The 13,077-nt window shown below is 40.9% G+C and overlaps 1 protein-coding gene across 3 annotated transcripts in view; it reads left to right on the top strand.

The window, feature by feature from the left end:
* TEX11 (testis expressed 11) overlaps window positions 1-13,077 on the top strand; it is a 62,085-nt gene that overhangs the window by 10,825 nt on the left and 38,183 nt on the right. For all 3 annotated transcript variants that reach the window (XM_059732939.1, XM_059732940.1, XM_019492859.2), the window contains exons 7-12: window positions 1,349-1,429; window positions 5,718-5,803; window positions 7,842-7,899; window positions 10,279-10,374; window positions 12,157-12,238; window positions 12,870-12,948. In XM_059732939.1, the coding sequence (XP_059588922.1) occupies window positions 1,349-1,429; window positions 5,718-5,803; window positions 7,842-7,899; window positions 10,279-10,374; window positions 12,157-12,238; window positions 12,870-12,948 (482 nt within the window). The remainder of the gene's footprint in view (window positions 1-1,348; window positions 1,430-5,717; window positions 5,804-7,841; window positions 7,900-10,278; window positions 10,375-12,156; window positions 12,239-12,869; window positions 12,949-13,077) is intronic.

Genomic DNA, 13,077 nt, shown 5'->3' with positions numbered 1-13,077 from the left:
AGAACATAGCAGCCTACCTTCTGATGGGGGTGGGTCACTGGGAGCCTATAACTCCAGTGCTCCAGAGTCTGCATTGACTCCTAGCAACTTTCTGGGTGTAATTCAACGTGCTGGTTTTGATTTACAAGGCCTTAAGTGGCTTGTGTACCTAAGGGACTACTTTCTCCCTTATGGCATATCGTAATCCCTAAAGTCAGCCAAGGACATCCTTCTGCAAGTACCATCAATGTGCCAAGTTCACAAACAAGTGGGAGGTTGTTTTTGATAGTCGCTCCTCAGCTCTGGAACCCCATCCTCTTGCGGCCTACCAGAGCTTGAGCCTGGTCATCTTCAGGAAGTGCTGTAAGACTGTACTGTCTGAGCAGGTGTTTAGCAGGCAAGGCTAAACTGAATTATTGTTTAGGGGTTTTGTTCTATAAATTATCTCAATACCCTATTACTTTTACATGTTATTTTGTTTTTCCTGCTTTGTTCTTCATCTATTTTATAAATTTGCTGTCTTCTGTAAGATGCCCTGAGACCTTGTGAGGAAGGTGGCATATAATCTGATAGTCTCATGATATTTTAATGGTGTTCTCAAAGAGGTGAGAATCAGCTGTAATTAAAAAAATCTTTTTAAGGAGAAAAACATTAAAATTAGTCATGAATGTACTCCAAAGAGTTAAAAGCAAATGAAACATCCCAAATATACATAGAAAAATCTTGTGATTTATAAAGCAATCTAGTAATGATTTTGGTCAGGAGATTTGACTGGATATTTTTGCATATTTGGTACTGGTAATGCTACAGGGTGTTACAGACATTGGGGTGCAAACATAAGGAGGCCTATTTACCAGTGTGTTTTGTATGCAAAGTCCAAAATGCTTTACTGGGATCTCAGAATCAAAAATGGAAGATTCCAAAACACAACAGTTAGCCCAAAAATGTCTGAGAATTTTAACTCAGTCTTTGAGTTGTATGGCTGGAAGGGGAGAGTAGGGGGGAATAAGGGAGAGTCCAGTGTGGCTGGAGAGAGAGAATATTAAGTCTGCTGAGCTGTGTCATACCATATTGTTTGTATTTGAATGGCAGTTTTAGCATTTGAAGGAAATTATCATGTTAGTTCTTTCTGTTCACACTAATCTTAGGGTGGGAGAGTGTCTCTTCATGTTTTTATAAAATGCCCTTGTGCTACTGTATAAGAAAACCTGCTAGCAGGATGTTAAGTATAGTTTTCTCATGTTACAACTGGCTATGCCATATGTGCTAGAGTGCATAGAAGATACACTTTCTTAGAGAAGCAGGATATGGAATTATTTTTGAAGACAAATTGTTTAACAGTTTATTGGCACATCTGTTACTTTCTTAGGCTGTTGCTCAAGGGGATTTTCAAAAGGCAGTGATGTGTGTGCAGCGCTGCAAGGACATGTTGATGAGGCTGCCAAAAGAGGTCAGTAAAATCAGTTTTCCTGTACCTTTCCAAAAGTTTGAAAATGTCTTGCTTCTTGTTTAATGTATTACCAAGCAACTGATGCCATGCGAACTTCTGAAAACCACTGTGAGACTGTTCCATTTGCATCTATTCTGTGCCTTTTCCTTGTTTGTTTCGCACTGTTAACAATATGTATATGAACATACCAGCTTTATTTCTCTAAATATAGTTTCATAGTTTCTAGGGTCGGAAGGGACCTGAACAGATCTTCAAGTCCGACCCCCTGCCCTGGGCAGGAACATGTGCTGGGATCATAATACCCCAGTCAGATATCTATCCAACCTCCTCTTGAATACCCCCAAGGTATGGGAGATCACCACCTCCCTTGGGAGCCCATTCCAGAGCCTCATAGCCCTAACCATAAAGTAATGCCTCCTGATATCAAGCCTGAACCTACGCTCAATCAATTTATGGCCGTTATTTCTTGTTATCCCCAGTGGTGCCCACGGGAACAGAACCTCACCTGTTTTCTGCTGGTCCCCCCTGGTGAGTTTATAGACAGCCACCAGATCCCCTCTCAGTCTTCTCTTGTGGAGGCTGAATAGATTCAGGCCCTTTAGTCTATCTTCGTAGGGCCTGGCCTGCTGCCCCCTGACCATGCGAGTGGCCTTCCTCTGAACCCTCTCAAGGTTAGCCACATCCCTCTTGAAGTGCAGTGCCCAGAACTGGATGCAGTACTCCAACTGCGGCTTGACCAGTACCGCATACAGGGGAAGGATCACCTCCCTGGGCCTGCTTGTGATGCATCTGTAGTCGACAATGACTCCAAGATCCCTTTCAGCCACTGTGTTGTTAGAAGGGTGTTCCCCAGCCTATAGATGTGTTTCAGTTTCCTGCTCCCTAGATGCAGCACCTTGCACTTGTCTGTGCTGAATTCCATCCTATTCTCATCCACCCACCTCTGTAACCTGTCTAGATCTAGTTGGATTTTGTCCCTCCCCTCCAGCGTGCCCACTTCTCCCCACATCTTTGTGTCATCAATGAATCTGGATAGTATGCTTTCCACTCCAACCTCCAAGTTGCTGATAAAGATGTTGAATAGCACAGGCCTGAGGACCGAGCCCTGGGGAACTCCACTGCCCACATCCCTCCAGGTCAATAATGACCTGTCCACCACCACTCTCTGGGTGTGACTGTCGAGCCAATTTGCCACCCATCTGACTTTAGGCATCAGTGCTGCAGTCGCATAGTTTTTTTATGAGCATGGGGTGAGAAACAGTGTCAAAGGCCTTCTTGAAGTCCAGGTAGACGACATCCACCTCAATGCCCGCATCCAAGGACTTGTTGACCTGGTCGTAAAAGGAAACAACGTTAGTCAGGCAGAATCTGCCTGCAGTGTACCTGTGTTGGTTGCCCCTGAGCATTACCTGCCATGCTGGGCCCTTGCGGATGTCCTCTTTGATAATTTTCTCAAAGGTCTTCCCAAGGACTGAGGTGAGACTAACTGGCCTGTAGTTACCCGGGTCCTCCTTTCTCCCCTTCTTGTAAATGGGGACCACACTGGGCCTTTTCCAGTCCTCTGGTACATGGCCAGAGCACCACGATTGCTCATACAGCCGTGTCAGGGGCCCTGCTATGACCTCCATCAATTCCCTCAGTGCCCTCGGATGAAGAGCATCCGGACCTGCTGATTTAAACATATCCAGCCCCTCCAGAAGTTCCCTAACTAGATTGTCCCTGACCCTAGGCATGGTGTTGTGTCCCCTGAGTCTGTCTGTAATCCTAGTGGGGGAGTTGTCCCAGTCTGTGCTCAGAAATATGGAGGCAAAGAACTTGTTGAAGAGATCGGCTTTTTCCTTTGCTGCAATCACTAGATTGCCAAGCCTGTCCTGTAGGGGCCCCACGTTACCTGGTGCCTTCTTCTTACTCCCTATGCATTTGAAAAAGGACTTTTTGTTATCCTTAATTCTGGTCATATTGTGATTTGTTCTTTTTTCTTTTGTGTATTTTAGCAGTACCCTTTCCTAATTCAATATTTGAAATACGTTTGTGATGTTTTGTTCCTTCTCTTTATTAAGTAGGTGATAAAGTTTGAAGGGACAGGAGAAAGCTGAAATAAAACATGGGGAAGTGAAATGCAGTATTGTACATATTGTAGTTGGCTAGGATTTAATTGGTTTCTGCAGTCCTCGCCCCAACCCAGTCAGAGTATCAGTGCTGGTAACTCACTTGAGGAGGTTCTACTTTCATAGCAAAGGCAAAGCTGCAGTCCTTGGCTGAATTGTTACCATGACTCACTAGGGTCTTTGTGTTGCTACTATTCATTTAATTTGAAATGAGTTGCATGCTTTCCAGCTAAACTCCTCCATTAAATAATGTTAAACCTGGTGTCTAAGGAACTCACAATTCACAAACCACAGGCATTGAAGCAGACAGGGAAAGAGTTTCTCTTCATAAAAGATGTGATTTGCATTTATTTTAAGTAGGAACTAATGGTAATTGGAAGGATGAGAAAGAAAGAAGGAGCAAGCAGTTATTTTGACCTACGGGATGAAATCTCAGGAGTGTATCAATCACTTGTAGTTTAGAGGATTGTTGCTGGTGGGAAGAGCTGGTGATATGGCTGATATAGCCAGCCAGCTATTCAGCCATTCATCTGAGAAGCAGCTTTTAATTAATGCTTGCAACTCCTCTGTTCCAAGCATGTTAGTGGAGAAGATGTATGCCTCCAGAGCAGTAATGTTTCAACCAGGTGTTGTGACACCCTGGAGTACCTTGAGATCCTTTCAGGGGTGCTGCAGGGCGCTATGCGGTGTTAGTACTGTTAGGTGTGCAACCACTATACACAAGATAGAGAGAGGTAAGTAGCCGTGTTAGTCTGAGGTCAGACAGAAGGCAGGTAGATTTGTACCTTATAGAGTAAGTGCTAGTATTTCTCATATATAACACTTATATAATATATAATTGCATGCTAATATACCCAATGCTATATATCTCTAATTTAGTTTGTAAGATACAGGTCTACCCTGCCTACTGTCTCTCAAGATAAACCCAGAGGTTCCACAGAGGAATCCGTAGTATTGAAAACATTCCCACCTATGATCTTTCTGGGTTATTTGCAACAGAATATTTTTTCAATTATTTTTCTGTAGCGAAAACAAAAATGAAAAAACTAAGAGCTGGCATTTTCTGAGGGGTGGCTTCTGTAGAAAATGCTTGAGAACCACTGTTGTAGGGTTACGTGAGGGATCCTACCTTGCTCGACACTTTACCTGCGGGGTTATCAACAAGTTAAATTATCTTTTGAGGAGGAAAATCACAGTTTTCCTTAATGTTGTGAAGCATTTTGGAGTCTGCTTCCATGAGTGACCATTCTCTACTTGTGCATTGGCAGGTGACCTGTGCTTTTCATTCCTGGCTGCAGGGAGATCAGAAAGAGATTTGTGTGTAGCAAGATAGGATTTTGCATGGTGGTGCTGTTGGCTTCACTGGAGAGATTCCTTTGGGCTCCTACATAGCACTTACAAGAGGCAGTGTTTACAGCTGGGAGAAGAAGTTATTCGAAAGACGAAGTTTTGTAAATGCTAACAGTTTATTTGCACTTGATTTTTGTTCTCATTCTGATTAAGTGATAACATTTGCAGATAATATTGAGGAGAGATTTTGGTGGACAGATGCCTTCCTCACAGAGAAGTGCCTCCTCAGAGCAGTGGTCTGAGTAATCACATAAGACTATCTCCCCAAATCATGCAGAACAGTGGTTCCTGCTTTAATCAAAAAGAAAATCACCCCCTTTCTCCCTCCTTTATACTCTGCCTTCCCCGTCCCTCCTACTCCTGAAAAAAAACAAAAAAACTATTGTGGATATTGTGGAGGAGTTGTTACCTTCTTCTTTCAGTCTTTTAAAAACACCTCTCTTGGCTTCAGGACATTCTTGTGCCAGGCTTTTGGATAGGTTTTGTTATTTTTTAAAATTCACTTTTAGTTCTCCATTTTTTCCTTTTGTATCCTAATTTTCTCTCTTATTTCTCTACAGTTCTTTTTCAATGATGCATATGAGCTACAGTATGCTTGACCAGTTCTGCTGTTCTGTATGACCTTGGGAGATTTATTTATGTTGCTTTATTTTTGTCATGGATCAAGACTCCAATTTTAGTCACATTCCTTCACCTTCCTGCAAAATCACCTCCAATAGTAGTGGATAGAGCTTTGATATAAAAGGTGTTTTAACTGTGTCTGGAACTGAGCTGCCATAGATCTCAATAAGCCCCTTCAAGAACTGAAAAAACATTGTTTTTATTTGCAGACTTGTTACCTGTCTCTCCTTTGCTATAACTTTGGAGTGGAAACATATGAGCAGAAGAGGTATGAACAGAGCTCCTTCTGGCTCAGGTAATGTGTAAAGAAAAACTAGGTGAAAAGCCTATTTCTGAGAAGAAAAAAAATGTGGCTGAAGAATAGAGAAAGGGAAACTCAAAATATTTTTAGTTTGGGGATTTAATAAAAAAATGGAAAACAATGAAAAACTTCTTAAAAATAAAAATTCTCATTTTTAAAAAAACAGACCAACCATTTTTTCACACAAATTGAGAATTTTCAATTAGCTCTGGTATGAAATTAATTAGTTTAACACTCTAGCTGCCAGTCAAAGCAGAGCTTTATGCTGGTAATTGCTCCATTTTCAGGCACATTCTTAAATTCATATTTTGTTGCCTCACTTGCACACCACTGCTTTGCATGGATTTTCATAATTCTAAAAGGGGCCTTGTTGCATGCAGAAGTTATATTCATAGTTCTCCGTATTTGCAAACAAACTGCTTAGAGATGCAAAGAGAACCTGATGTAGGAGGACTGTTTCCAGCTATTGTGCCTTTCATAATGCAGTGGTATATTGCTACATTTGAAGGGAAATGAAAGTGTTGAAAAGTGCTGAAAATATCTATTTTGCCAGTATTACATCTATTTCTTGTAAATGGTCTTTGATTTTTTTTTCCGAAAGGAGATGCCTAACTATAAGCCCTAATTGTATTATTGGTGAAAATTACCTTGTTTCATGTATTAGTTCTCCTTGTTCTAGTGCTCTCAGTCACATTCACTGGCACAGAGCAGCTCCATAGCAGGCTTGGATACCTTTTCTGCCCACCTGCTGTCACAAGTGACCTTGAGTTATCACATTGTTGACAAACTAGAGAGAATCCAGAAATTAGCAACAAAAATTATTAAGGAACTGGATTTATTGGGATGAAAGATTAAGTGAGTTACGTCTGTCTATTGTGGCTAAATGAAAACATGCTAACTACCTACAAATACTTACGGTATGTAAACTCTGTGGTGGGAAAGGAGGTTTCAGAAGTGGGTAAGTTAAGGTGCAGGGAAGTAATGTATGAAGATTAAAAAAGAAAAGGAAAATTCAGGGTATCAGGAAAAATCCTCCTCAGAAAATTAGAAACCCTGTTTTTTAAAAATGACCTGTATAAGAAATCGAGTTGATGGTGTTCCTTCTAATCCCAAACATTAAGGTTGTATATGTGGAACCAGGGAAGGTATGTGGCAGTGTACAGTCTTAATTAAGGCTGATAGTTTGAACACTGCTTGTTCTCTTTCTTGTAGTAGATGGGGCACTGAGTGCAGAAAAATGCCCCTGAGAAAATCTGAGTATGAAATCAATCTTCCACAAAATACCAACATTTTCTGGATAGAATGATTTGGCACCCTCTAGTGGGGATAAGGTTATCTCAAAATGAGAATATTATCAGATCTGGAAACACATTCCCAGCAAGACTGTTTTTGTTTTTAAATCCCTAGTTCTCTCTTTGTACCACTCATGTACCACTTGTTACGGAGTTTTACTTCTCTGGTGTTAACCTCCAAGCCTGTCTGTGCTGTGTTTAGTTTTTTTGGAAAATACTGGGAATCAAGTATTCTAGGTTCTGTTTCTGGCTCTGCTGCTGATTTAACTGTAATCTTGGCCAATATTACTTGATTCTCTGTATCTTAGTTTTTTCACCTATCAGGTCAGAACGGCTGTCTTTACCTACCTTAAAAGTGGGGAGTGGGTCAGGATGTATCTGGAACATAACTAAAATTGGAGTATAAAGGGCCACAAAGGACTGATTTAAGTCACAGGGCTTTACCACAAAATGCCTAGTCTGTGGTAGATGCCCTTGTGCACATTCTTACTGTATGGTATGTGGAAGCAAAACCATGGTAGCTTCCTCCTCTTTCATTAAGTCAGTAGGCTACCATGAGTTAGTTTCCAAATGCTGCCAGGCAAGATCATGCAAGTGGGCAGTTACTGCAGTATAGCTGACCTGCAGTAAAGGCCTACTCTTTTGTAGTCATGGTAATTTTTTTGTATGTAATATATTAGGGGTGTCAGAGATATGGAACCATATTTTTCCTGATTCTAGTTTTCCTTTATCAATGGTAGCCAGAGCTATGCAATTGGGAAGATGGATAAGAGATACTCTACTGGGCAAGAAATGCAGGTAAGAAATATATATAGTTAGAAGCTTCTGAACTACTAACGCATCAGTAGGAAGATGTAATTATTGCCATCACTTTAACCTTACTGTGTAGCACACATTGTCTCCACAAAGCCTGTCTGGAGTGTGCACAACTGCACCAGAGGTTCTTAGTCATGATTTTCAAAAGTGTCTGATAGTTAGTCTGCAGAATTGAAGTATCATTCAATTGATACTTCATCAGATCCCAGGTGCAGTCAGAGAGAGCAGAAATTGAAATTACAGCCTTAATCACATTTGCATTTAGGTTTTTATACAGATAAAATGTTAGTACATTGACACTCTATACCAGCTAGCATCTCTGGAGAAGAATTACAGCAGAACCCAGAGCAGTTGTATGACTGCTATTAGAGTACTGTGTCCATTTGTGGTATCCACACTTTAGGAAGAATCTGGAAATAATGGAGACAGCAAAGGAGAGCCATAGAAATGGTTGCTGTCCTAGAAAGCAAGCCTTTATTGGATAAAGCTTAAAAGCTTACCTTATTCTTGTTATTGGAGAGACATTTGGGAGGTTACTTGATGACCTGTATTGTGTATTGGAACTTGCGTATGGAGAGGTATGATAGAGGAGGACTTTTCAGCCTTGCTGACAAAAGCATAACAAATGCCAGTGGTGGGAAGATGAAGTGAAGCAAATTCAACTGTAGTATCAGAACATGTTTCCCAGAAATGAGGGTAGCCCTAAAACTGGATACTAGGGATGGTGAACTACTGCTGCTTACAGTTTTTAAGACAAAACCAGATGCATTTCTAAATGAGATGTTTTAAGTTAATTTCTGGGATGAACCTTAAGGCCTTCTTATGTGAGAATTGGGGATGCATAGTCATGGTTGTCCCTTTGGCTTTGGAATCTGAGAGTCATGGGCCATGTGGAGAGCAGGGTTTCCTGTATTTCCATCAACATACTTAAGACTTGAGGCTTGGCATAAAGGCACTGATTATAACCACATTTTATGCTCAGGGTTTTAAGTACTTTTATGCAGGGGTCAGGAAGAATGATCTCCCTTGATGCCCAGTTAGCATAATTCAGTGTGTGCACACGTGTGTATGTGTATGCATGTGTGTATTGGGGGGTGGGGTCAGCCACATAGGAGATTAGAATATTGGATGGGATGGACCAGTGATCCAGGGTGAATTTTTTTTTTTTCAGATGCCTACCTGGTGTGTCTTGCTCAGGTGTTCAGCATCATTCTGCTAACCAGATTTGGGGTCAGGGATGAAGTTCCCTGCAGGTCCCATACATGGAGACTTTTGCATTTTCCCAGTTCTTCTGAAACATAAAGGCTTGGTTTGCTGGCTAGGATTATCTGGGTATGTTTCACCCAGGGCATGTCTACACGTGCTTTTTACGTGCACCTAAACTAAATACGCATTTGTCTAATGCACATCATGGCAATTTAGACATGCGTCTATACCTGCACACATTAAGGCGTATTAATGAGGTGTATGGACCGACTTGGAACTAAAGTTAGTCCCAAGTAAGTCGACATAGAGAGCATTAATGTGCCTTAGTGCATCTACATGTGCATTAAGGTGCTTTAGCTATTTGTGCCTAAATTTGATACCCGCTTTTGCAGGTGAATTTAGGTGCGAATAGCTTAAAATTGTGATTTTAAGGCGCCTTAAGGGTGTGCATGTTTAGACCCGCAACCTTAAGTGCCTTAAAAATGGCTAATGTGCCTTAAATCAGCACGTGTAGACACATCCCCAGTTCTCCTCTTCTCTGCCTGTAATGCACAATAATGTTTTTTTCCTGAGGATTGAATTGGTTTAAATAACTAGAGGGATTGGGCTCACTATAGGAGGATCTGCATGAAACTTAATGGTACTTGGTATATAGGGGGTCAGATTCAGTGGTGTACTCATTGTTTTGGCCTGTATCTCTATGACACCAAGAGGCTTTGTCTTTACTGGGAAAAGTGGTCATGGAAAGTCAGATATTGTGAATATGTGTTAGCAGAGCCTGACCTAAATTCAGCCTTTCCCTTAGGGTAGGTCAACCCAGAACTTGACCAAGTAAATTGAGCTAAAGGTTCTCTGAATCTTCACTAGGAAAAAGGTCAAGTATAGGTTAGGCTTAGCCACCAGCATCCCTTGTCAAGACAGCCTGAGAAAATACATGGATGCAATTATTTATGTAGTCCTTAGCATCCTCAATCAAGGAACAACACATTATGCTAGGCCTTTTACAGCCAATTAGTAAAAAGATAGGCCTTTGACCTATAGAACTTCTTGTCCAAACATTTATGTTTCAGCATCTCATTTTTCAGCCCTTTATGCAGTATTCAGGTGCCATTCATGGTTATTCTGCTTAAATATAGATTTTGTCCTTTTTTCTAGGCTAAAGTGCTGCGGTTATTAGCCACTGTCTACTTGGAATGGGATTGCAAGGTGTATCAAGACAAGGCTCTGCAGGCTATAAGCTTGGCTAACAAGGTTGTAACTTCCTGTAATGTCTAATCCACACAGTAGCTAACCTCTTTTTGGTCTGTTTGCCTAATAATGGAATGTGATAAATTAATCACTAGAGTGTCTCAGTTGAAATCGGGGGAGTTGCATCAGAGGTGACTTCGACACTGAGTAATAGCTGTGTTTTCTTTACATCAGTTGCCATATTCACAAGCTCATATTGCGCTGGTGGCTCTTGCTGTAAAGCAGCACTGCTGAGTTTTACAGGTTATGCATCTGTTCCTGCTGTGTATTTCCATCTGTAATGGACTCCTGTTGATCATGATGTGGCTGGCACTTTTCTGGCATATACCCAAGAAAGCTGCATGTGTTAAGTGGACTTCAGTAGCGGTTCATGTGAGATTTGGGAACTTGGCTTTTCAGATGCCAGACTGGGAAACAATAAAACGTTGGACTTGTAGAAATTCTCTTTGTCAGTTAATTTCATGCTTCTGTCCCATCAGATTAACTGGTACAAATTAAATCATGGTAGCATTTGTCTTTGTTTACCCATCATTTACCATTAAACCATCATTTTCATTATTTTTTGCTTAAAAAAGGATTTATAAGTTTAAAATGCTCTTGATTGTAAGTAAAATCTGAAATCCCAGTTGGTTGTGAGCAAATATTCTGGAAAGATCAAGGTGGTGGGTGCTCTATTTAGGTATTCATATGGCACTTATTACCATAGTACTGAGTGCTTTTCAGTCTTCAGTACAGTCTTCCCTCCCTTACAACACTTCAGTGAGGGAGGGAAGGAGAGAAGTACTCTTCATCTTCATCTTACAGAGGGCAACTGAGGCACAGAAAAAGACTAAGTAACTTCAGCAAATCTGTGGAGGAGCATGGATTTGAACCTACCATGCTGACTGATACCCCTGTCCATCCTTTTCTGAGTGTATTATCAATGGTATGGAAAACTATGAAGGAAATTTTATGTTGGCTTCTGAATTGCACAGGACTGTAGGATACTGTTTTCTCTGTTTCTGTGCATTACAGTGTTAAGGGAATTTCTGTAATTCCTTCATTACGATTAAAATTGCATCACACCAAAATCCCAACGTCATCATTGAGTATTTTGGATTTAGTCATGTTGACTGTTTTCACAGAGTATTTCACCAGGCTCATGAATTATGGCAGCCCTGAGTACTAGTGAAGCTGTGGCATTTTTCAACTCTTGTGAAAATAATAATAATCCTCCCCAGCATTCCAAAATCATTTCACGCACATTCCATCATTGTTGTTTGAGCTGTCTGGTTCTGTAAGCATGTTAGAGTCAGAATTACTAATTGGTTGGAGGGAGCTTGACATAGTGGAAAAGGGCACAGGACTGAGCTTCAGAAGACCTGACTTAAACCACAGGCGGGGGACAAGCTAATTTGGCCTCACTGCAGACTTTCAGGCCCTCTCTGCTGTTGTTTGGAAGTGCTTGAACATGTTTGAGTGGATCCAGCTACATCAGATTTCTGTGTTTTGATTTTGAGCTGTCCTCAGAATCTTTTTGGTAGCATAAAATTAAGCAACAGAATAAAAAAACGTAGACATCTAGTTTGTCACGAGTAATTATCACCTTCTGGGAGGAAAGATTACTGTTTTTCCAGAAGAAAAGATTACACTTATTATTTATGGCCCTGTCACTTCAGAAACTCAAGCTTAGACTGGACAGTACTGTATGTTGTGAGGACTCTAATAGGAGCTAGCTAAAATTGTTCTTTGAGTTCATAAACAATTTGGCTGTCCAAAATAATGCTTTTGTTTCTTAATGTGCAGGAGAATTTGCATCCAGCTGGGTTTTTCTTGAAAATTCAAATCCTTCTGAAAAGTGGAGCAGCTGATGAAGACCTCAGTTCAGGTATCACAGTTCTGTGTTTGATTCAGAACAGGATCATAATATTCCATGCCCAAGAAACAAGGCTAAATGTTGTTAGGGCAAGAGCAAAATCACTGCACAGTCTACTTCAGGAGAAAGGGACTTAATTTGCCAAATGTCACAGTCTGGTTTTCGGGTATGTGTGATGTGGAAATCTGACTGATATTACTATAGCATCATGGGAACACTGCTGCAATGAAATTTTGAGTTGGAAGAAAAAATGTATTTTGTAGTTGATTGAGAGTTTAAATGCATTTCCCCAGGGAGGACAGACCCTGGAGCTTGTGAGAACTAAAAGATAGAACAGATGCAGCAGCGTAAGCAGTGAAGAGTGAATATGGTGTCAGTTAATGAAATAGTCCTTCCTGTTCAAGGATGGGGCACAGGTTCAGGGAGAAACATAAAGAGGAAGCTTACACTATTGCTGCCTGTTCTGCTCTTGTTTTGAGTAGACTGAGGACTTATGTCCCAGAGCTGTCAGCTTGGAACTCTTCATTAGTACCAAATTAGAAACGAAAGTGAAAACATGAAGAAGGAGAAGGCAAGGGACATGAGCAAACAGTTCATTTTCCTTAATGTGTCAGTAATCTTTACTGTTCCCTCCTCTTTCTAGCTATTGCTGAAATTATGCATCACGAGGTATCTTTAGATTTCTGCTTGAACACTGCTAAGATGCTGCTGGAACACAACAGGTAGCGGAACCTTCTTATCCCCTGTATCAGAGGGAAAACACGTTGAGTTTCCGAGATGAGTGATTCCTCGCTATTTGAAATAACGTTTACCATCAAATAACTGAACAAGTAAAGAGGTGCCATGACTGA

Source organism: Alligator mississippiensis, chromosome 8 (assembly GCF_030867095.1).
Source record: "Alligator mississippiensis isolate rAllMis1 chromosome 8, rAllMis1, whole genome shotgun sequence".
NCBI lineage: Eukaryota > Metazoa > Chordata > Crocodylia > Alligatoridae > Alligator > Alligator mississippiensis.
Note: the sequence above shows the minus strand (reverse complement) of the source record. Positions and strands in the feature narration are given on the sequence as shown.